The 26,975-nt window shown below is 35.9% G+C and overlaps 1 protein-coding gene across 3 annotated transcripts in view; it reads left to right on the top strand.

The window, feature by feature from the left end:
* LOC115214304 (SLAIN motif-containing protein 2) overlaps window positions 1-26,975 on the top strand; it is a 114,207-nt gene that overhangs the window by 63,319 nt on the left and 23,913 nt on the right. For 2 of the 3 annotated variants that reach the window (XM_029783471.2, XM_029783473.2), the window contains exons 2-4: window positions 3,542-3,687; window positions 8,072-8,221; window positions 17,160-17,189. In XM_029783471.2, coding sequence (XP_029639331.1) covers window positions 3,542-3,687; window positions 8,072-8,221; window positions 17,160-17,189 — 326 coding nt within the window. The remainder of the gene's footprint in view (window positions 1-3,541; window positions 3,688-8,071; window positions 8,222-17,159; window positions 17,190-26,975) is intronic. The other variant, XM_029783472.2, reaches the window with a different exon arrangement.

The following is a 26,975-nucleotide window of genomic DNA, read 5'->3' as shown; positions in this document are numbered from 1 at the left end:
GAACACATAAAGGCAAAATAGTATTACAATAAAATTCTCAAGCAAACTTCTGTACCCCTACACCTTAATTCCCCACCATCATCCTCTCAGAGGAAGGCAGGTAGGGCAGGAGCTCTTCTTTTTCAACCCCACCCCCTCATATTTGTGTCAGTTCAGTCTTACCTTGATTTGTGTGTGTGTGTGTGTGTGTGTGTGTGTGTGTGTGCTTGTAGAACTGTGTATAGTTAGCATTACCTGTGTGTGTGTGCCTCTACCTGCCTTAGCTCTGTCTAAATGTGTTGCTGTGTAATTGTCAGCATTGTCTATGACTGTGTGTGTCAGGAATTGTTAGTAATTTGTATGAAGTGTGGTGGTGGTAATGTTATTCTAGATGCGGAGATCACTTCACTTCTCCCCTTGATTTACCCTACAATTAAAAGAAGGCAATATCTTGAGACTATAACCACTGTTGCTTCTAATAGATTATTGAATTGATGGGGATGAGAGGGAGAGAGAGAGAGGAGATATGGGAGTGGTGGGGTGGTATTGTTCTCTGGTAGTTTTCCAACAAACCCTACTTCTGCAACTGTAGAAGATACCAATCTTAAATAGGAAAATAGCACAGCTCCCTCTATTTTTTTTAAGAGCTTTCAGAAATAGAACAACGAGGAATAGTAATACTCTTTTTCTTTTCTTTTTATTTTTTTTAACCTAGGCACAAGGCCAGACAATTTTGGTTTTTGGGAAGAGGTATATTTGATTTTACCAATCTCAGTATATAGCTGATCCTTTATTTCATCGATAATGTGGGTGTGGGTATAATAGTAGATAATTGTAGTAGAAATAATAATAATAATAATAATCCTTTCTACTATAAGCACAAGACCTGAAATTTTGGGGGAGGGGATCAGTTGATTACATTGACTCCAGTGCATAACTGGTACTTAATTTATTGACTCTAAAAGGATGAAAGGTGAAGTCGACCCTGGAGGCATTTGAACTCAGAATGTGAGGACAGACAAAATACCAATAATAATGATAATAATGATTTCAAATTTTGGTACAAGGCCAGCAATTCAGGTGGAGGAGGTTAGTCAGTTACATCGACCCCAGTACTTCCCTGCTTCATCATCATCCTCATCCTTATCATCATTTAATGTCTGCTTTCCATGTTGGCATGGATTGGATGATTTGACAGGAGCTGATAAGGTCAGGGGTCACACCAGTTTCCATTGACTGTTCTGGAATGGCTTTTACAGATGGATGCCCTTCTTAATACCAACCACTTTACAGAGTGTACTGGGTGCTTTTTATGTGGCACCAGCACCACTGCTTTTAACATGGCACCAGAATGAGTGATTTTTATTTTATATGGCACCAGCACTGGTATCAATTCTGCTGTGACAAAACACTTTTTTTCTGATGCTCTACCCACCGTCCTAATGACAACAGTAATAGTAATAAGTGTCTCACATAAACACAAGGCTAGAAATTGGGAAGAGGAATGGAGTCTAGTCTATTACATTGATCCAGTACTTAACTGGTACTTTATTGACTCTGGCTGGGTAAAATGTAAAGTTAACTTCAGTAGGATTTGAACTCACAGTTAAAAGAAATGCCACAAGAGACTGTCTGGTGCTCTTATGATTCTACCAATGCAGCTCCTTGATAATGATAATGATGATGATTGTAAGAGAGGGTGTACAATTACTCGTAATTAATTGAACTTGGTACTTGTTTGCCAATTATTTTATCAAACCTAGAAAATTGAAAGGAAAAATCAGTGTCAGTAACATTTGATCATCTGGTGGGTTGTAGGTAGTGTAAGACGTTTTCTATGGTACTCTGCTGTTTTGTATAGTACTCTGTTTGGTGTGATACTTTGCCATTTTGTAAGGTACTCTGTTTTGCATAATTCTCAGTTATCTTGTATGATTCTCTATTGTTTTATGCGGTACTCTACTGTTTTGTATAGTACTCACTTTCTTTTTCAGTACTCTACTGTTTTGTCTGGTGCTCTACTGGTTTTTGTTTAATATCTGGCCCCTGATCAGTAGTCTGAATCTAAATTTGAACACTAGAATGTAATTAATGAAACACTTGCCAGTTTGTTGGATTTGATCGATCAGAGCTCTATATCATGTAGGTATATGTGGAATATACCTGGCATAGATCTGGGAATCCATAGTTTAAATGGGGACTCAATACACAGCTATGTAGAGTCTATTCTTTATTTTGATAGTGAGGGTCTCTGCTGAGAGCTTGCATGTTTCATAGGTCTAGATGTACTGTCCAGATTCATGAAATGGGCGAGCTCTCCATAAGGCTTCTCACTAACTATCAAAATAAAGTATGTATATAGACAACCAAATGATTAGATACAATCTACAGGTTGATAGCTACAGATATGCCATACCTCTCTTTATATAACTTTAAGGGATGATCATACTGCATGCTCTGACACACAGTGGTTAATCATACATTGAATACTGTGGAATCCCAGATATATTGTATGCTCTCCTTTGTTCAGTTTGTGTTTGTACATCTGTAGGTTCTAGTGGTAGCTATAATCATAATTGGGGAGCAAATTTGGTAGAATTTCATAACATTTGTCACTTCTATTTCTTGTTTTTGTTGGAGAAATGCTAATTTTGTCTTCCTCATCAATGCATTTCTGCTCCATAGAGTTGCCATTTTTGTTGAAATTAGTTATCTTTCTTTTTTAATGAATTATGCTATTGCACTGTTGTCATTGAAATCATTATTGTCATTATCATCATCAATATTGTAATACGGAAGGTTCCAAATTGCAGACTTGTCCATTCCATATTGACTTTAGACAAAAGTGTTAATTGGTAATTATATATATGTATACACACACACACGCACACACACATATAATTGGTAATGGCATCATAGAGTGCTTGATGAGTGAGTGAGTAGCTATAGAGATGAGGTGTTCCCTAGCTCTATCTTGCCTATGACTTGACAACCTCCCTAATGCTGGTGCCATGAAAAATGTGTCTTCAAAGTGGATGGCAAACAAATGAATGAAGCATAGAATTATGAGGTCCTTGTTTTGCTGAGGTCTTATCAGTCTCTCTTGTGCTGATGTCACGAGAAAATGCAACTGGTACATGCTGTAAAGTGGTTGGCAATAAAAAGGGCACCCAGTTGTAGAAACCAAGCCAAAGTGACACATACAAGTGGCAATGAATGCAGTAACTCCTATGAATTGACTTGAATTGTGATAACCTGTCCAACCCATGTCAGCATGGAAAGCAGATCTAAAGTGATGATGATGATGATAATGATAGTAGTGATAGTTGTAAAGATGATGATGATGATGATAATAATGATGATCACCATGACAGAGATAGTAGTGATAATGATAGTAATGATGATGATGATGATGATGATTATGACAGTCATGATGGTGGTGGTGCTAATGATAATCTGTTCTCTGTTATGGATTATTTAGGAAAAAGAAAATAAAGAAGTGATTTGGGGATGGCATATATTTATCAGAATTTAATATTAATAAATTCTTCATTTGTTGCAGGTTGTACAGTTCACCGAAACCCCCGACAGAACGACAAACCCAGGTCAGTCCATACATGTGGGTGAGGGAAGAATTTGACCATCCGAAAGCAGAAGTAAAACTAGCCAGAAAATCATTAGTGCTCAAATTAGAAGAAGTAGCGAGATGTAAGTAGAACTTGAATTTTTGATAATATTTCTATGATAAAACAAATCTGGATTAAGATGGCTGGCATCATCTTAACAATGTTTTTGTTTTATAGCAAAAAAAAAGGAAGCTTTTTGTTTTGTTTCTATAAACCCCTCCTATCAGGAAGGTTTAATGGATAATAAGGAAACATTGTTTTGGCAGGAGTAATACAGAGGGAATTCAAATATCCTGTTTTCAGTAACTTTCCTGTTAGTGTTAATAATAGTAACAACAATGGTCAAGATTTTTTGCATACACAAGCACAAGACTCTATCTTTTGACTTGTACGTATTCTATTGAGCCCCTAAAGAATGAACACTAAAGCTGACACAGGATTTAAATTCAGATAATAATAATGAAAAAAATTTGGTGCTTGTTGTAGCAGTGGTGGCAGCAATTATAATAATCCTTTCTACTATAAGCACAAGGCTTGACATTTTGAGAATGGGGGCTAGTTGATTACATTGACCCCAGTACTTAACTGATACTTATTTTATTGATCCAGAATGAACAGAAGGCTAAGTTAACCTCAGCGGAATTTGAACTCAGGACATAGAGATGGACAAAATTGTTGTGATGCATTTTGCCTGGTGTGCTAACAATTCTGCCAGCCTGCTGCCTTATAATTATTATCATTATTATTATAATAATAATAATGATGATGTTTCTAATTTAGGTGCAAGGCCAGCAATTTTCAGATGTAGAGATTTGTTGAGATCCCAGTACTATCTCACCTGTAAGTTTGGAGACAGGAAGATGTTGGAGACATTGAGGGGTATATTGTTTTGCATATGCAGTGAAGTTGACATCAGTGTCATGTGTCAAACACCTGAGAAATCAAGGTGACTGGCATCTTACTGGGAGAATGTCACAAAATTATGTGATCACATATCTACTATGATATGTTGGTGGGCTTGTAACTTGTTACCAGGAGAAGGTCGTCTATGCTGGCCAGTGGTATTTGCTATTATTGGTTTGAGGGTTCAGTTAAGGTGCTTTAATGTGATTCAAACTGAACCTCCAGGTGAAGGAAAATTGGGAATAAATTGTGAGCAGAATGACTAGTCTTGCATTCCATAGAGAGTTTGTGGAGAGTATTAATGACTGTGACCTGGAAACCATTCTAGGCCTCAAAGAACAGTCTGTACCGTATCTTCTGGAGAACTTTCAGGTGAGGGATTAGCATTTTTCAAAAGTCCTTGCCCTGGCAGTGCTACAAGGTGGAATGGCCTATTTAGGGCAAACTCTATAGGAATGGAAACACCAGCAACCAAATTTGTCCAGGATGTGGAAGTCATGAAACTATCCTGCTTGCACATGGTCAATGTTCTTATACTGTCCATAACCCTTTTGATACTAACCTGAGATCACCCCTAATTCTATGAATCAAACTTCTTGTTTTAAAATGAACTTCATTAAAACTTTCTATCAAAATTTCTTTTACTTAATTCTTCATGATTTTCGAAATCAGTTGAAACCAACTGAAATATGGTATTGAAAGGGTTAACATATTGGGCCCTTATGGACCATAAAAGGAATTTTTATTTTGATAATTTCATACATACTTCTACTGCAACACCAGGTGCACCTCTGTGTTTCTAAGTTATATGCAGTATTGTGTTTTGGAGATGTAGATCAATGTTACTACACTACACTATTTTTACTTTGTGATGGAATTTAACTTGTTTCTGCAAGTATTTTTGTATTTCTTCTGTCTTGCAGAGTATATGCAATGTGAAACGTGTCCTTATTTTGTTGGGTGGTGGTGAAGTACAGGGGTATATTGTTTGTGTTTTATGTTTGTGTTACATGAAGTGTTGGCATATTGACCATTGGACAAAGCTGCCAATTCAAAATGTCTACATATTTGTATTTCATAAAGACTGGGCAGCAGGAGGTGATGTGGTCAAATGCCTCATTGCACTTGATGTCAGCATCTTCTTTGACTGCTTTATATTTGCAGTTGTTTGTGGCTAGGCCTTGGTGTTGTGCAGCTGCAATCAGACATTCTGTTTCTGTTTTTAGCACAGAACTTTTGAGCCATTTTTAACTTTCAATCTGGCTCACTTCCTCTCTGTTTCAAGATTTGCGAGATATTGACCATGATAGAGTAGTTTTTCTCTTTTTAAATATCTTAGAATTCTGTTTCGTTATTGTTGTCATTATCACTTTAATGTTCACTTTTCTATGCTTATATGGGTTTGACAGAGTTTATTGAGGCAGGTATTCCTGTTGCCAGCCCTCACCTGTTTCTAAGCAAGGTAATATTTCCCATGGCCAGACATGTTTCCATAGAATATTGGAAATGAGCAACACTGTATGACAGTGGCACTCATTTACAACTATCCCCTGACAGAAGCATACACACCTTCACATATAAATATATATGTACACGCACTCATACATATATATGCATATACACACACACACACGTATGAAGGAGCTTCTTTCAGTTTCCATCTACCTAGTCCGTCCACCAAGCTTTGGCCAGCCTGTTGCTATAGTAGTAGACACTTTCCCAAGGTGTCACACAATGGGATTGAACCTGAAATCATGTGGTTGGTAAGCAAATTTCTTAACCATACAACCATGCCTATGCCTGTTTTTCTTTTAATCTTCTTCAGTTGTTTTGTCTTTATCTAAATCTGTTATTTCAGTGCAGTTAGTTTCCTGTTTGTGCCTTCATATTTCCTAATAGAGAAAAGTTTTTTTCTCTATTTCTAACATGTTTATTTATTACATTTATCAGCTTCCTTTGCTTGCTTTTTAATGTTTTTCTAGGCATTCTCTCATTAGTGACTCTCTATTTCTACCAGACTCCATACCTCCTGTGTGTGACTGAGGTATATTCCACCTATATAAGCTTTGGAGCAATGGGTTTTGGAATGTTGTTAGTAGTTTCCTGAGTTTTCTAAGTTTTGTTTTTCAGTTCTCTTCCAGTGTGTAATGTTAACATAATTTATAACTGGAATGGCTAGTCTATTTTTTATACCTAATATCTTATTTCTAGCATTGAGTTCAATTTTCATTACTAGCCGTAGCAAACTGGCAGAATTGTTAGCCCACTTGGGTAAAATGCTTGGCAGCATTTGTTTGTCTTTATGTTCCTCTATTGCCTTACTCTCCTTCTCTCCCCATATTCTTTCTTCCTCTCCTCCCCCTTTCCCCCCTGCTCATCCTCCTTTCCTCCTGCCTTGCCATATTTTCTTCTGCCCCCCTCTCCTCCTCATCTTCTGCCCCCTCTCCTCACCACCTTTTTCCTCTTCCATTTCTGCCTGTTCTGCCTCCTCCTCCTTTTGGCTCTTCTGCTTCCTCTTCCTCCCTTTGGCTCTTCTGCTTCCTCTTCCTCCCTTTGGCTCTTCTGCTTCCTCTTCCTCCTTTTGGCCCTTCTGCTTCCTCTTCCTCCTTTTGGCCCTTCTGCTTCCTCTTCCTCCTTTTGGTTCTACTGCTTCCCCTCCCTTTTCAAGGGTTTTATTACAGGAAACCGTGTTCTATAGAGCTTACATACAGATAGTTTCAGAAAGTTTGGGATTCAGACATAGAAAAATAAGATTTACTAATTTTTTTCCTTTTGGCAGATTTTATTTCTTCTTTGCATTGTCTCCACATGGAGAAGTGACTACAAATATTCTGATCTTCACCCAACATTTTTCTCAAAAGAAAATCAACTTGATACTACAAAAACAGCAATTTACAAATAGAAAACAAATGGATAGGATATTGATAGGAAACAATATAATTAAAAAAAATTTAAGCAAGGTTGTGTGGTTGCAAAGTCTGCTTTGTAACCATGTGGGTTTCGATTCAATCGCTTTGTGGAGCACCTCAAGCCACCCAGTGCTTTATCGGTGAAATTAGTAGACAGAAACTGTTAGCAGAAACGTTAGAACGCCGGGCAAAATGCTTAGCGGTATTTTGTCTGCCGTTACATTCTGAGTTCAAATTCCGCCAAGGTCGACTTTGCCTTTCATCCTTTCAGGGTCGATAAATTAAGTACCAGTTACGCACTGGGGTCGATGTAATCGACTTAATCCCTTTGTCAGTGCTTGTTTGTACCCTCTGTGTTTAGCCCCTTGTGGGCAATAAAGAAATAAATAAAAAACTGACAGCTTGTTATGTATTTTCTGTTATTTTACAACAGTTGGCTATATTACTAATTGTCACCACACAGATAACTATCTGTTAGTTTTACCAATTGTCTGTTGTATTACCTGCTGTTTTATTTATTGTCTACTATTCGACCTATTGTATGTCGGCTATCTTTGCCAACCGTTGAACATTTTTACCTATTTGTTTGCTGTTCAACATCTTTTCATTTCTTTTTCAAGCCATTTATAATGTTCTCTGTCTTTTATATTTCAGTATCTAAAACATCACCTACTCTATCAGGGTCTTATACAATTGGCAATCATGTACCGTCAACAAAATCTCGACTAAGTACTTCTGAATTTAGTAGTACTTCTACACCTCCACATGTACCAAGTATCAAACAACCATTGTTATCAACATTAGGTTCGTACATTTGGTTTATGCTGTCATTGCTGTTGATTTGTGCAAACATTTTCAACCCCCACCCCACCCATTTCTGTTGTCATTCTTTTTTAATCTACTTAGCCTAATTTTATGATTAATATTTAAACTATAATGCTTTTGTTTTGTTTTATGGGTCGAGTTGCTTTTATTTCAGCAATTATCCCAAACATCTCATGTCTCATTCTACAGTCCATTTAATATATTTTGTCAAAACTGTACACCTAAAACACACTACAAAGGTGCCACCCCACTTTTTCCTTACCACACTTTACACAATGTACACATGTGTCCCTTGTTTTGATATAGACCTCCAACCCTTTCCTATCAAAAAACAAGACATTTCCCTGTTATTTGTGGCAAACTAGGTGGCAGTGAATGGGAATTGAAGTTTAAAAACCTCTTTTATTTGTTAAGTAGGTTAAATAGGTTGCCCTCAAAGATCATTATGTCAGGTCATAGAGTGGCTAATGGTTTCGCATCCATAATGCTAACATATTTAACTTCATGTAAATACATTACTGCCCTAACACTCTCTATATTGTTTCCAAATTTCAGTTCATTATTAAATATCATTAGCTGACAGGAACATTCTTGTTGGATCTTTTCCCAACAGCCGATGTGATCCCTTATTAATGACTTCTTTGCTTAATTGGTCAAGGGTGGTGGATTGACTAAGGGCAATGAAGCAATATAACTCTTTGCAGTATTTAGTTACATCCCTTTGTTCTGAGTTCAAAATATGCTCCTGTAAACTTTTGCCTTTTATCCTCCTGGAGTCAGTGATAATATCAAACAAGAATCAGCTGAAAGTTTGATTTAATGACATCCCTTCCCCAAAATATGTGGCCTTGTGCTAGTCTTAGAAGATTATTACCACCACTACTGCCACCATCAATGCTTCTGCTATTACTACTGAAGCCAGCACCACTACTACATTTTATACAGCTGATGCTTTTACCTACTTTGATATATTTTGGTGCTACTCGTAGTAGCAGCAGCAACAGTGCTACTACTACAACTCTAAAGCCACAGCTATAAATCCTCTTGCTATTCCTTAGTTGCCATATAGTACTCTTCTGTACCACTGTACTATGCCATACCAACAAGAGGATTTAACCTGCTAGAAAGAACAGATCATTCCCCCCTCCGCATCGCATATCATACTGTGCAGTCTTGAAAAAAGAGGAATACATTGGCTAATGTAGTCCTAGATATGCAATGCCCAAGAGAAGGATGAGAGGATTATGACTGGAATGTCTTTTATTAGCAGATTTGTTCACTCAGTAACTGGCCTGGGACTAAGTACCTACACTATACCACCTGTTTACCTGTACACTGCACCTATCACCCCTAGCTGCTCTATTACCACACTTGAACACCTTCTGTACTCCTTCTTCAGTAGCTCTCCACCTACCAATTCCCTAACATCTTAACACCCATCTACCGTACCACAGGATACACCTTCACCAGTGGCTATGTCCAAGTTAAGTTTGTTTTACAATCATGATGTCCTGGCTTTAATTCTGCTGCAGGGAATATTGAGCATGTCGCCTTTGCCATAGTTTCAAGTTGACTCACTTCCTGTGAGTGAAATTGAGCAGACAGAAACAGAATGCATGGATTGTACCATTCTGCCTAGTTTCACAATGTCATGTTGTTTGATCAGTTACTGCCTACTCTCCATGTTAGCATGGGTTGGATTGTTTGATAGAATCTGCTAAATTAGAGTATTAGTGTCTGTTTACATACATATGTACACACACACACGTACAGCTGTATAAAAATACAATTATATATACTGATGATCATGTTGAATATATGATACTTTATATTTTGTTTAAATACATAACTTTTAAAATTTCTATAAAATGTAGCTTGCTTATCAACCACATGGTTCTAGGTTCAGTCCCTCTGCATGGCACCTTGGGCAAGTGTTTTCTACTATAGCCTCAGGCCGACCAAAGCCTTGTGAGTGAATTTGGTAGAAAGAAACTGAAAGAAGCCTGTTGTATATATGTATATATATGGGTGTGTGTTTGTGTGTCTGTGTTTGTCCACCCCAAAACATCACTTAGCAGGCGATGCTGGTGTGCTTACATCCCCGTAACTTAGTGATTCGGCAAGAGACCGATAGAATAAGTACTAGGCTTACAAAGAATAATTTGTGGGGCCGATTTGCTCAACTAAAAGGTGGTGCTCTAGCATGGCCACAATCAAATGACTGAAACAAGTAAAAGAATAAAAGAAAGAATATAAGAATATGTATGTATATATATATATATACACACAAATGTATGTATATATGTGTATATATACAAATGTATGTGTATATATATATATATATATTATATATATATATATAATATATATATATAATTACAAACACATGCACACATGCACGCACACATACATGCACGCACGCACATACACACAGGTACGCACATATACGCCTACATACACACACACACACACACACACACACACACACACACACACACATATATATATATATATATTATATTTACATGAAGTCAAAATTATGTCAGGTCATAGAGTGGCTAATGGTTTCGCATCCATAATGCTAACATATTTAACTTCATGTAAATACATTACTGCCCTAACTTTTAGAGTGTACTTCTTTTTGGGATTTATGATCCACTGACTATATATATATATATATATAATTAATCAATATAGGGTGGCAAAAAATTTTGTAGAATTTTTTTGCCACCAGCGGCCTAGTGGGAAAAAATTAAATAGTCATAGACCATTTTTAAGTTCAACATCACAATCAAGGAACGGCCATAATAGGCATTCACCCACTAGAAATAACAGCCAAAGCTTCAACCGCAAAATAACATCAATTCCGTAAACCAGGAGAAAATTAAAAAACATTACCCTGTATTTCTTATACGATGCACTGTTTCATCTACTGTTTAATGGTAAACTAACCTGATTAAATTAAATCAAGCCAATCTTCCATAGGCCCTTAGAATCGTCAGTAAGAAATAGCCAAGTCGGAACAGATATTTTCACGAGGCATTTCTGTCCCTGCTCGGCAATATCTGACCTAAAATTTTCAAATCATCGCACTCGCGCCAAATTTATCGGCAGCAAATAAATATAAGCCGCCGATTCCATTACGGAATTAACCAGAAAATTCATAGTTAATCAATATAGGGTGGCAAAAAATTTTGTAGAATTTTTTTGCCACCAGCGGCCTAGTGGGAAAAAATTAAATAGTCATAGACCATTTTTAAGTTCAACATCACAATCAAGGAACGGCCATAATAGGCCATTCACCCACTAGAAATAACAGCCAAAGCTTCAACCGCAAAATAACATCAATTCCGTAAACCAGGAGAAAATTAAAAAACATTTACCCTGTAATTCTTATACGATGCACCGTTTCATCTACTGTTTAATGGTAAACTAACCTGATTAAATTAAATCAAGCCAATCTTCCATAGGCCCTTAGAATCGTCAGTAAGAAATAGCCAAGTCGGAACAGATATTTTCACGAGGCATTTCTGTCCCTGCCTCGGCAATATCTGACCTAAAATTTTCAAATCATCGCACTCGCTAGAAATAACAGAAATAACAGCCAAAGCTTCAACCGCAAAATAACTGTTATTTCTAGTGGGTGAATGGCCTATTATGGCCGTTCCTTGATTGTGATGTTGAACTTAAAAATGGTCTATGACTATTTAATTTTTTCCCACTAGGCCGCTGGTGGCAAAAAAATTCTACAAAATTTTTTGCCACCCTATATTGATTAATTATGAATTTTCTGGTTAATTCCGTAATGGAATCGGCGGCTTATATTTATTTGCTGCGGATAAATTTGGCGCGAGTGCGATGATTTGAAAATTTTAGGTCAGATATTGCCGAGGCAGGGACAGAAATGCCTCGTGAAAATATCTGTTCCGACTTGGCTATTTCTTACTGACGATTCTAAGGGCCTATGGAAGATTGGCTTGATTTAATTTAATCAGGTTAGTTTACCATTAAACAGTAGATGAAACGGTGCATCGTATAAGAAATTACAGGGTAAATGTTTTTTAATTTTCTCCTGGTTTACGGAATTGATATATATATATATGTATATATATGTATACACACACACACACACACACTTGCATGATATTCATTATTACTTTTATATACACTCGCACATAATAAAATACATCTGTAAAAATAATCTAATCACCAGAGACAAACATACACTGTATGACCATATGTTTAATCTTCACTCTGTAATGACACTTCGCAAGAGACAGAATACTTTCTGCCTTTATAACACTATATTTGATACATTTTGTAGCTTCACTTTTGGAATATAGATTTAATAATTTTACATATAATATATACATTGAGGTTGAAAAACATGGTAGAATTTTGCTTGCTTAACATCAAAATATTAGTTATTTATTGATACTTATATAAAATTAGCATTTTTATAATAAATTTTAAATGATTTGCTTCATCATCATCATCATCGTCATTTAATGACCATTTTCTATGCCAGCATGGGTTGGATTGTTCAGCAGGAATCAGTGAGCTGCAATGTTTCCATGCCTAGTTGCCCTTCATAAAGCCAATCACTTTACAGTGTGTACTGGATGCTTTTGTGGCACCAGCACTAGTGAGGTCACCAAGTAGCTTGCAAGATAAGGATAACAACCATTCAACTGAATGGAGTTGTAGTAGAGAGGGAGGTGGTTTTATGCAAGGTGATGAGAACTTAAATTATGATAGGCAAGTAGGCATAGGTGTCTTGCAGTAGAGGAATACATAGCTACCCCACATTATATAAGGGTGGGAATAGCTAGAAAGAAGACAATAATGATGGTGACAAGTTGTCAGAGCATATTGTCAATATAGGAGGAGATACTTTATATTTCATCATCATCATCATGCATCTGTTATTGAAGCTGGCATGGGTTAGATGGTCTGACTGGAGTTGGTAAGCTGGAGAGCTTCATTGGGCTTCAGTCTGATTTGGTTTGGTTTCTATGGTTGGATGCCCTTCTTAATGCCAACCACTCCGCAGAGTATACTGGATTCCTTTCATGTGTCACAGGCACAGATGTCTATTATGTGTCACTGGTACATGTGCCTTTAACGTGTCACTGGCACAGGTGCCTTTAACGTGTTACCGGCACAGGTGCCTTTAGTATGTCACTGGCACAGGTACTTTTAATGTGTCAGTGGCACGGGTGCTTTTATGTGTCACCAATAATTATTGTTGTTTTAGTCTAGATAGTTATTGCCTATGCAACCATCCCAGACAACAGGTCTTTAATACATAGTATAAACACATACACACTGTATGTTGTCTGCACAGTTACACTGTTATATATATATATATATATATATATATATGTGTATATATATATATATATATATATATATATATATATGTGTATATATATATATATTATATATATATATATATATACACATTGTATACAGTACATACACACTCATATACTCCCTTGCACATACACTATACATACCACAAACACATACATAAATACTTAACTACACAAGACAGTTCTACACTTCTACATACACAGCATACTCATAGACATATACAATATACACTATACACACATGCACATGCAAACTACATCATACACATGGTACACTGCACACACAAACATTGTATTCACACAGACACGTTCTGTAAACCACACACAAATACATACTGTACCCCCACACACACCTCACAGACAAACACATATGCATCCCAACATGTCATACCATTGAAATTTAATATATGTCTCATAATTGGGGAAATATTTAAAATCTTTGTTTTATTGTTTGCTATATATTTTGTTTATTGCATTGTTTATGAATTGGTTTATTTATTTTGTTTGAAAAATTATTATTATAGCAATTGTCTGTTGGCATGTGACACAAGGTCAGCCTAGATCAAGTAGTCTTACAACATGCAAGTGCTTAGTTAAACTATGAGATATGATCCACAGATCCATATGATGTCTTCACCTAACCTGACAACCTTACTACATAGTCTGGCATACTTTGGTGATGAATCAAGTCATATGTGGGTGCAATGTAATGGTGTGAATGTGACACTCTCTTCACTGCCCATTTCATTTCTATTCACCTTTAGATTCATGTGGTGGCCACAGTGAAAATGGGCATGGTCTTCTTATTTACAGTCTAGTAGCTCTGCAACTGTCATTCTCTAACATCCTTTGCACATGTTGGGAAAATTAATTTTTGTCTGATGAAAAATACTAACCAGAACTCAAGCTGTGACCATTCACATTTTCCTTTTCGATATATTATTATTAGTATTAGTTTATTCTCTATATTTAACTGGTTGAGTAGTAGTTTGTGAGGAAGATTTGGCTGTGATTTCTTGCTGCTGATGATGCAACCATGTAGAGGCTTCCTCAGTGTCTTGTGATGTTGCTGGTGTGATGTGAAGTTGTGTAGTGATGATGGCAATAGAACAAATAGGAATCATAAAGATATTTCATTAAGTTGAAAGATTAATTTATTTCTCTCTAATAAAAATGCTGATGATGGAGGGAAGCAGATCAGCTTTCTTTTATGATTTTGTTTATTTATTAACCTGTCCACTCTCCTCTTTTTTTTCCTTTCATATTTTCAAATTCTTGTTTCTCCATTATGCACTTTCATTGGCCGTAAACAGCCTTATATTCCATAAATATAATCTTGGTGTCTTGTTATGTAATAAATAACTTACATGCCTCTTTTGTTCTGGGTCAAACTGAAAAATATCTGCTATAGATGAGATTTGACAAATTCATTGTTTTAAAATTATTTATTTCTGAACAAACTTAAAATATATTGAATGCTAGTGAGAAAGGACAGCACCCATAGCTTTTGATGGCTGGAACCCTCTTGAATGTAAGTTAAACAGATGATAGTTGGGCAAGATTTTTTTTAGCACAAGAGCAGTTTCCAAGGTGACCAAGGACTGTTCAGATTATAAGTTTATTTTACTTTTTGTTAGCCTAATCTATTAAGAAAGTCACAACTGGTCATGCTTTTAAAGCACTAAATTATTTTCTACATGGGTCAATGATTCATTTTATCTCTAGCAAAACCATTTAACTGTTAATGGCCCAGTTTATCTAGCTATCCATTGTTATTTATTCTCTGGTCAATACTGATTGAACAAACCAGTAATCAAAAGTGTTCCTGATGTGATCATCCTGTCATTTAATTGAATGTAGTGTATCTAGGAGCACATTATCTGATATATATATATATATATATACTTTTATATATATATTCTTTTTCTTTTCTTCTTTTACTTGTTTCAGTCATTTGACTTTGGCCATGCTGGAGCACCGCCTTTAGTTGAACAAATCAGCTCTAGAACTTATTCTTTGTAAGCCTAGTACTTATTCTATCGGTCTATAGTAGAAGACACTTGCCCAAATTGCTACGCAGTGGAACTGAACCTGGAACCATGTGGTTGGGAAGCAAGCTTCTTACCACACAGCCACTCCTGCACCTATATATATATGTGTATATATATATATATATATATATATATATATATATATGTTGTTATATATTATTATTATATTATTAGTATATATATACCTTTACTTTTTTGTTTGAAGATATGAGTGATATTTCTAGTAAGTTAAGCAACTACATCATCATCATCATTTAACGTCCGTTGTCCATGCTGGCATGGGTTGAACGGTTTGACTGGAGCTGGCAAGTTGGAAGGCTGCACCAGACTCTAGTCTGATTTGGCATGGTTTTCTACAGCTGGATGCCCTTTCTAGTGCCAACCACTATGAGAGTGTAATAGGTGCTTTTACATGCCACTGGCATGGATTCCATTTGTGTGACACCGGTATCTGTCATGACTGCAATTTTGCTCGGCTAGACGGGTCTTCTCAAGCACAACATAATGCCAATGGTCTCTGTGAGGCCCAATGCATGAAGTTATTGCACAGAGGTTATTTCATTGTTTTATGTGGATACCATTGATAAGTTTGGACAGGTACAGAAGCAATTGTCTTCACAAATGATACATACTTAAGGTGTATGGAGAACTACTACTGTATGGTAGACCTGGCCTTCTATGTACATCAGTAGCGATAATAATGATTTCTGTACACGTCCAACCCATGCTAGCATGGAAAGCAGATGTTAAACGATGTGTGTCATGTGCTGAGCAAGAAATGATCATGGTGGAGGTGTGATGTTAGAAAGGTAATTTATTCTTAACTCCTAAGCTTCAGAGTTGCTCTGTAGCAGAACATGATATTGTCACAGTAAACTGTGATGTATTACATGCAGTTGTAGCAGATAAGTTAAATGATATCACGGTATACTATAGTATATCTCACATAGTTCTTAGATATGATAGATACATATATCAGAGTAAACTGTTGTATATCACATACACTTATAACTGAGAGTATGTTAATTATTATTATCACAACACTGGTCATCGATTTATATCACCACAGTAGAAGCTATGATGTATCTGATTTAAGCAGAAGATAAAAGGTTTTCTTGTAAACAGCCAATCTCTGCTTTGTTGGAGGCAAAATGAAGAGGGGAACTTTTTTTTCCCCAGTTGCTTTAACCTCCACAAATGTTTCTGTCTGTTGACATTTTGTTGTAAGGACTTTTACTGTACAGCCATCCCTTGTTATATTGGAAGCATTACAGAATTTCATGAGGCAAGATTTTCAGGATTACAAGGCCATAATACAAGGGAAGGGTGTGCCTCTATGTGTATCTGTTTAAAATCATCTTCTCTGCTCTTGCTATCATTTCCTCCCTCAGTCTCCCCCCCTCTCTCTCTCTCTAGTCCACTCCTATAACCCCTTTCTTTCTCCTCTCTTCCCCTATAATGCTAAGTGACTCCATGTCTGCTTTCTTTCAGCCATACATAGGTCAGCATTTGTAAATAAAGGTAAACAGCACTGCATTCATTTATTCATTCTTCCATTCACATGCATCTCTTAGTGTTGTTGTTAGTATTGTTGTTAGTGTTGTTGTTATGTCATCCCAGGTAAGCTCTCATTCAGGAGGCCTATGATCCAAGGTTTTCCAAATGTGACTATCTCTCTTCTAATCTGACACAGTGCATCCGGGACTACATTAATTAATGTGTCCTTCACTTTGACATGGTATGATTTGACTGCTATTTCTCAACACTATTCATGTTGTTGGTATTTGTATTGTCATTGGTGTTGTTTGTATTGATGTTGGTTGTTGCTGTCATTGTTAATGTTATTCTTGTAACTCTTTGAAAGCAATGAAAAAAAAAATGTAAAGAAAAGAAACCAGTAAACAAGTTAACCAGTTAATGCTTGTATATGTTTATAAAAGAAAAGTCTGGAAGCCTTTCTGATTTGTATTATTGTGGGCGTATGGCTGAGTGGATGGGTGGTATCTCAAAACAATGGCAGAGTAGTTTATTTAAAGTTAAGAGAGATTCCAACTGATGTGAACAGTACCATCTGCATACCATCACTTTCATTATTGCCTGTCTATGTGTAGCAGTAGTAATAGTAGTAGTAGTAGTAGTAGTAGTGGTAGCAGCAACAGTGGTAGCAGCAGCAGTGTTAGGTGCAGTGTGATACATGTAAAATATATTTATTAATGAGCTGGATTTTTCAAAGAGAGAGTATGTGTTATAACTAAGACATTTTAAGATACAAGTTTACAACCTGAGATAACACACACATAAATATATGTGTGTTTGTGCATGCATGTATGCACATGAATATTGACCTTCCACATCTTTGCTTGTTGCCATCTGAGCAAAAGGTAATGTGATGTTTACATTCCTTGTCGACATTGTAACTGTTGTTTTTCATTTTGAAAGACCAGTGAAATAATAAATCACAATTGGAAGCATATCAGAGCTGGTGACAAGAAGAGTATTTGCTCATAAAATACTGCCTTAAATATACATAAAATACTGCTTTAAATATACACCATTCTCCATCAAACTTGTAGTGTTTACTCTGGACATGGTCTCACATGGTGAAACCATCTGATAACCCATGATAGCATGGGAAAATGGATGTTACGCAAAAGAATGGACAAATATATATATCAGACTCTACACCCTTCCAATTAAAAAATGTGTTGAAACTTTAAACAGAAATCACATACCAACATAAATGACTGGATGAATAAGAAGTTTGCATCATAATTATAAGTGTTCAGGTATAATCTCAAGACATGACATCCTAGCAACATTTTTTTTTTTTACTATAGCTTTAAATCAACAGAAGCTTTGTGAATGACCTTGGTTAAACATAATCTGTGTGAGGGTCCATCAGATAGATGGTTCCAGTTTTCGTTTTTGCCTAACCTGTTACTTAGTTTAACACCACTATTTTGACTGATTGGTGCTTTAATCAAAGTCCATTCTGTTGGTCACTGGTTTTAGGGGACATGCACACATCACATGTGCACACTCTTATGATGGACTCGCCTGTCGGTTTTGATGTACGAGGGTCTAACAGTACAGTAGAGAAATGTTAGTTCTCATGTTTGTGTGTCATATGAGAGTTCTGAGAGAACTATATGGAATGATTAGACATGGGCAGCCTTTTTTTTGAGAAGTAGGCCACATGAGAAGTGGCTCATCACCAGGTTGGCTACACTCTTAAGAAAAATTCAAGGTAATTTTTCATTAGACAAGCCAAAGTTTTGCAGGTCACAGATTGCCTATGATTGGATTGGATTATTAGCTGCATGGATGATTTATTTGTAAATTTTGGAGAAATTAATAGCAGAAAAAGTCATGGTATACTATGCCACAACTTCCTTGACTTCTTCTTGAGACATGATTTTACAATGGGCTGCCTCATTCCATGTGGTCTTGCTGCATACCTGACATCACCCCAGTTTTATGTCAACCATTCTAGACTAGATGGCTCTGCAAACAACATAGGCATCTTCTTGTAAGAACATAACTTATGACTGACTTGTAAGAACATAACTCTGTGTGTGAGTGTGTGAAAGAGAAAAAGAAAACATCTGACTGTTTAGATTCTGGGTTGAAAGCTGTTCGGAGCTAACTTTGCCTTTCATTTCTGGGTTGAAAGAGATAAAATAAAGACAGTCAAAACTGGGGTGAATTAAAAACCAACTTCACTCTATCCTTTACATGTAGTTGTGCCCAGAATTTAAAATCATTTGAGTAGAAACAGTTGAATCTCAAGAAACAAGTGTTTGTCTTCAACAATTAATAAAAACAGTAAGTAGCAAAGTTGTTAGAATTTCAGATTAGAATGCTTTGCAATATTTCGCCTGACACTTGGCACTTCAAATCCTGTTAAAGTCAACTATGCCTTTTATCCTTTCAGGGTTGAATAGAAAAAGTACCAATTCAGATCACTAGTTCGGCACAATTGTTACATTTGACTGGTCCCTTGTGGTATTTGTTTTAGCTTTGTGTTCTGAGTTCACGTCATGCTGTGTAGCTCAATTGGGTGGGTTACTTAATCCAGTGATTGATTTAACACCATTATCTGGGACCATAGGGGCATGTAGCAGAGTTCGCTCTGTTGCAAACATTTGGTTTGGGTTTCCACTTTGAGAATACTTTCCTCCCAGAGCTTCAAGGGCCTTGGGAAGGGTCATGGGCACTGCCTCTCCTACTGATTAAAAAGATGTAAATAAAAAATTGATAATATAAACAATTGAGAAAGTGGAATAAGTTAGTTAGCTGTGAGGAAGAGGTGTCTGTAATTTTAAACATAAATTGGATGTTTTGACCTTTTCCAAAATAATTATGACCGGTTCTACCCCAAAATGTCAGAGATTAAAGAATTATGAAATAACAACTGAAGGTTAGAAAGTGTGTGAATGAACACACACGTACACATTGTGTGTGTTCTGATGGGTATTGAAGACATTTAAAATGTTGATTTCAAATTTTGGCAAGAAGTTACATGCATCTGTAGGCAAAGAGTATAGTTTGCACTATTGCACTTAATTTTTGTCACCACACTATGTCAAACTAATAACAAAATTTGAGACAATACAATGCTTTAACCCTAAGAATAATGCTGTAGTGTAACAAATGAGCCACTGGGTGGGGCTGAAATAAATGTAACTCTACTCACTGGAGCAAAGACATGAAAACTATGATTTTAATACTTTAGTCTTTCAACATCTGGCACAAAGCTAATTCCTCCTCTCTCAGACATCCTTCCCTCAGTTGAGGGTGCTTTTTTTAAAATATCCACAAATATTTTTTAAAGACAAATTGTTACTTAAAAAATACGTGGATGCAAAAATTATCTCCTTTGGATTTATTTTCATGTTACATACAGAGATACAAGAGTTAATTGTGATCTTGTATCCAGCATGCAATCATACAACAAAGGCCAAATAGTAATTTAGGCCAAAAATAAATGCTTCAATACAATATTGAGCAGTTTTTACCAAAGAATTCTTTTTTTAATTTTAAAAATGATAAAACTATCTAAATCAACATTTCTGTTCTTGATGAAAAGTTTATTTTGAATTTAACCCTTTTGTTATCATGTTTCTGTTGAAATACATTGCTTTTCTTTCAATTAATTTTGAAAATAATGAAGAATTTAGTAAAATTTATAATTAGCTTTGTAAGCAATATTAATTAGAAATTAGCAATCTGCATACATACTTAAAGTTGGTATATGTTGAATGCCTTTTAAAACTGCAGTATTCATCTCAAGAAAGTATGTCTTAAAGATGTGCTGCTGCTATTTTTCTGTGTTTTTAGCACCACATGTCTATAAGAGATACTTTCTCAAGATGAATATCATATTTTAAAAAGTTTTCAACATGTACACACTTTATATAAATTTATTGATTGATTTTTTTTCATTACCTTTTGCCATCTGTGTTGGGATTGTTCACATAGATTCTAATGAATGTTTTAAACGTGCACACACATGCATTTGTGTGTATGGTGTGTGTGTGTATATGTTACAATTAATCCTTCAAGAATTGATAGTTACATTAAATGATGTGGACTTTATACTCTCTTGACATACACACACACACATTATTTTACATAAACAATCAGTTGTATATTTGTAAAAATTACATTGAACTCATTGGAAATGAAATCAACCATCTCGGGTTAATATATGTGTTGACAATGCTCCACAAGTTGGCAGTGATTTGAATAGACATACACAGGGATACAGTGTGGCTATTTTGAAAATAAGGAAATACATGGCAAAATCATGCTTAAGAGCAGTCAGACATAAAATGAAAGATAACTTAATATATTTAAGTATTGTATGAAATTTAATTTGGAAAAGAACTTTGAAGTTACTGTCAACTTTTGTCTTCTGAGATAAACACACACACATACACGTATAACAAATATACTGTATGTGTGTGTGTGTGTTAAACTTTTACAAAGAACTTTGGCAGGGACTTTGAAGTTTTGGCTTGTTTGCATTCGTTAGTCTTACGAAGGTGGGCAAACTGAAACTTCAAAGTTATATGTCAACCTTATTCTTGTAAAAGTTTAATAAATATGGACTGTACTAAAAATATGGTGTAACCCTTTTATCTTACAAGCACCATATGCATGTATATAATTATATATATAGTCATCATCATAATTTTGATGTCCACTTTTCTGTGTTTGCATACTTCACATACTCACACACAGATAATACACAAACCTACCTACCTACCTCCCATGTGTACAACTACATACAATCCTCCCAAAACAGCTACCAGACACACAGATATTATGACAGTTTTATTACACCACCAATTTCTCCTTTATGTCACAATACACCACTTTCTGTATACATATATATTTCAATGTTGGGAGACACAAATTTATGAACAGGGCCATGTCTGCTCAGACATTACACTTATGAAGGCATTTCTTAATTAGTTCTGTAGCTTTAAGCAAACAGTTGAAAGTGTTGTCAGGTAAATATTAAATTCTCATTGCCTTCTAAATAAATGAAGGTCACATGTGATCTATATATATCTTTATTGAGTCATCAAAACCTAATTTATTTTCTGCAACTCATAAAGCCAAATGCCTGGTATGTGCAGTTATGTATGTGTACATGTATGCATACATGTGCAAAATGTAAAATACAGAAAGATGTGGGTTTTTTTTAATTTAAAAAAATTATTTTTAAGATCTCTTATAATAAAATAATAATGATAATAATAATAATAATAATGATAATAATAATAATAATAATAATAATAATACACTTGCCCTAGGGCGCTGGGTGTGCCCTGGCAAGTGATTGCATCAAACAGCAGATTAAAAGTAAATGACAATAATAATAATAATGAAATTATTGTTTAGTGCTCAGGTGCATTACAACTCATCAAAGGTGAATATACAGTACATAAAATTATGATATAGATAGGCTAAACTTTCCAAAAATGGAATGTTGGAGATTTGGTTTGTAATATAATTGGTAGAGCATTGGCTAAAAGTCCCTTGTGGAACTTGGTCATATCTGTTTATGTTCTGAGTTCAAATCCTGGCCAAGTACTGTTCAGGTCCACACTGTCCCGGTCATCTTCAGGTCAGTTATAAAAAGTGTGAAGCATATTAAGTTGTGGTCAGAAGCTTCAAATTAACTCTGTATGATGAGACTTCAAAGTCACTGCTAAGTGTGTGTGTTTATATATAATATAATGTGTATGTGTATACAGGCATAGTTACATGGTTAAGAAGTTTTCTTCCTAACCACATAATTTTAGATTGAGTCCAATGCACAGCATCATGAGCAGTGTCTTGTGCTATAGCCCTGGGCTGACCAAAGCCTTGTGGGTGAATTTAGTTGACAGAAACTGAAAGAAGCCCATTATATATATATATATTTGTGTGTGTGAATGTTTGTTTCCATTTGTGCACAAACTATGAGCAATGATAGTGATGACTCTTCTGTCTGGAAATTGTCTGGGCACTTCTTGCTTTTGAAGACATGTGAAATGTGTTAGCAACAGGAAGGGCCTAGCATGAATTAATGGATGTTAAATGAGCGAACGAACTCACATATATGTATGTACATGCACACATATATATTCTAGTCCTAGTAAAAAGTAGCTGTGCTGGTTCACATAATAAGCATCAGTGCTGGTTCATGTAAAAAGTGCCTGTGCTGGTCCATTAAAAACTGCTCATGCTGGTCCATGTAAAAAGTGCCCATGGCAGTTTACATAAAAAGCACCTGCACTGGTTCATGTGAAAAGCACTCAGCACATTCTGTAAAGTGGTTGGCATTAGGAAGCATATCTAGCCATAGAAACCAAGCCAAATTAGACTGGGGCCTAGTGCAGCTCTCCAGCTTGCCAACTCTGGTCAAACTGGCCAACCCATACCAGCAAGGAAAATGGATGTTAAATTATGATGATTATGATGTATATACACACACATAGATATATGTATGTGTATTATTTTATATCATTAACCACTGCATGTTAATACGAGTGTGCTGTCATCTAGAGTGGAGCTTGGGTATACCTAGAACCATATGCTCAAACCTAGTCAATCTGTTGATTATCTGTGTGCCAAGTGTGTCTACTTGATGGAGCCAGCCTGGAATTAAACACCACCCCTTCCACATCATTCGACCAACCAACCAACCAACCAACCAACCAACCAACCAACTCGGTAATAATTGGCTTCTTTTTAAGCTGAAGATAGTAATTTAGCTTATGATCATCTAATAGGTTACATCAGAAGAGGTGAGATTCTCTTAGTATTTACTATCACTGAAGCTATTAAACCCTTTTGATACCAATCTGTCTTGTCCCTATAATACAAAATTTCTGTTTTAAAGTGTTTTAAATTAAAATCTTCCATCAAAATTTCATACTAATTTACATTCCAAACATTAGCTTAATAATAAGAAAATTATTTCACTAAATTCTTCATTATTTTCAAAATTAATTGACACAAAAGCAGTGCATTTCAATAGAAATTTGTTTTGTAATGAAGGGGGTACAAATGATTTTCCATGTTTAATGTACTTCACAGTGGGATGATGGATGAGAGTAGGCCTTCAAAATAGGCCTGTCTCTTTTGTTGTGAACAAAAAAAAAAATCAACAAAAAACATGCAATAAATACGGCAAATAAGTACTGAAGAATTTGCATGTCTACAGTAAGCTGTTCTGTCAATAAGCTTCTAATATGGTTTTTGATGTTATCATTCATATGTTTTTCTGCTGCCTGAACAAACTAATTGCTGCTGTGTTCCACCAGTCTCTGATTTTGAGGAATTTTTTTGAAAACTTTGTTTCAATTTCTCAAGGACTAGCAAAACTTCTTTTTTTTTATATATATTTGACTAAAATTCTTCAGATCTGCTTCAGTTGTCTGTCGATATTTATCTTTTTCTCCTATCTGTGCATGGCAGTCATATATAGTGATTCTAATCTCTATCTATTTGCATTAGTAATGGAATGCTGCATGTTTATTGAGAAATTATATTTTAGTACCTGTGTCTATGAATATATGTGTATGATTATTACACACACACACACACAAAGAATATGCATTTGTATCTGAGTATATGTATTGTAATATATGTACATGTGTACTTATGTATGTATTGCTTAATGAAAAGTTTGACAGTGATTTTGAAGTTTTGGCTTGCTTGCATTCATTGGGCTGTTTGATAGGGTGATGAAGGCAAGCAAACAGATACTTTGAAGTCACTGTAAATCTTTTCCTTATAAAAGTTTAATAAACATGTACTCTATTAAAAGTAAGCTTTCAGTTTAATGCTAAATTGCTTTTATATGTTATTTGACATAAAAGCAAACATATATATATATACATATATATATATATATATATTGATTAGCACATCCAGTTTAACTTGAAAGTTTTGTTTATAATGCTGCCTCAGACTGCTATATTTTGGCATAAATTGATCCAATCAATGGAACAGCCTACTTGTAAAATTAATGTGCTTGTGGTTAGGCACTCCACAGATACATGTACCCTTAACACAGTTCTCAGGGAGATTCAGCATGACACAGAATGTGACAAGGCCGGCCCTTTAGAATACAGGTACCACTCATTTTTACCAACTGAGTGAACTGGAGCAACATGAAATAAAGTGTCTTGCTCAAGGACACAACACATCACTGGGAATTGAACACACAACCTTATGATCGTGAGCTGAATACCGTAACCACTAAGCCAGGTGCCTTCATCATTTAACCCTTTCATATTTAAACTGACTATATCTGGCCAAAATATTCTTCTGTTTTATGTTCAAACTGGCCAGATTCTGCCTCTCACACCTACTCTATAATGTCATTCTTAAAAAATAAACAATCACATCATCAAAATCTCAAAGCTGCAAGATAATGCAAGATTAATTCAAAATAATATGAATAAATAAGCGTTACATTTGATGGAGTAATTTGGATGCTACAAGATTAATGTCCATTTTCCATGATCACATAGGTTGAACCGGTTGATAGGTCCAAGGACTGTATCATACTCCACTGTCTACTTTAGCATGGTTTCTCTGGTTTGATGCTTTTCCTAATGCCACTAACTTTACGCTATATACTGGGTGCTTTTTTTTTTTAACCATGCCACCAACATTAGTGAAGTTGCCATACAGATAGGTAGTTTTATGCTAGATGAAGAGTTAAATTATGAGAGGAGGGGCCAGAACAGAACAGGTTCAATACTGTGGAGGAGCTATAAGGCTACTTGCATTTTAGAAGAGAGGGAGTGGGTTGAGGTTGGAGTGAGAAAGAGATGGTATATGTGTGTGTGTGTGTGTGTGTGTATACATACACACACACAGACATGACACCCCATAAAATGATGTTTTATGTTTATTGTAACTTGTAAAGATCTATATCTTTATTAATCGACATTTTTATGTTTCAGTTCTATATGTTACTGTTTAATCATGCCAAGTTCAAAGAAGCCTTAGAACTGTCTCAATTTCAAAGAGGCTGTGTTGTGGGTCAGTCTGGAAGTGGACATAGTTACTGTAAAATCACAGAAGACATTGAGACCCCACTTTCTGACAGGACCCTTCTCTTTGCTAAGAGAAGTGTGGAGGATAATCCTCTTTGCAAAGCATCTGACATGGTAGAACAAGTTGATATCAGTCCCAGAACAGCTGTCAGGTATCTTCACAAACTTGGGTTACTATGGCAAAGCAGCAAGAAGGAAGCTACTTCTTTGACCAGCTTTCATCAAGCGGAGAAGAGATTGGGCCAGTGAGATGGTGGAGAGGCCACTAGCATTTTGGGACACTGTCATATTCTCTTGTGAGTCCAGATTTGCTATATTTCCTGACAGTAGTTGAATGTGGGCCTGGAGACTCTGTGATCAAGAATTTGATGTGAAAAGATTGCAGCAAACAATGAAACACTGCAGCTATTCTGTAATGGTCTGGGGAGCAATTTGGAGCAATGGCTGATCAGAGCTGGTGGAGTGTGAGGGAAACATAAATTCAGATAAATATGTGTCCATATTGCAGAAAGGACTCCTTCCAATCCTCTCCAATGGTGAAATGATTAAAGAAGACTCTTTATTTATGGAAGATGGGGCTCCTTGTTACACGGCTAAACTGACCCAAGATTTGTTTGATGAGAATGGCATTAAAAAGCTTCCATGGCCATGCCAGTCATCAGATACGAACCCTATTGAACACCTCTGGGACATAATTGCCAGGGCACTTCATAAAAAGAACAAGAAAGTATCTTCAAAG

This window comes from Octopus sinensis, linkage group LG7, assembly GCF_006345805.1.
Source record: "Octopus sinensis linkage group LG7, ASM634580v1, whole genome shotgun sequence".
Taxonomy (NCBI): Eukaryota; Metazoa; Mollusca; class Cephalopoda; order Octopoda; family Octopodidae; genus Octopus; species Octopus sinensis.
The sequence above is the reverse complement of the archived record's forward strand: the minus strand, read 5'-3'. Positions and strand labels throughout refer to the sequence as shown.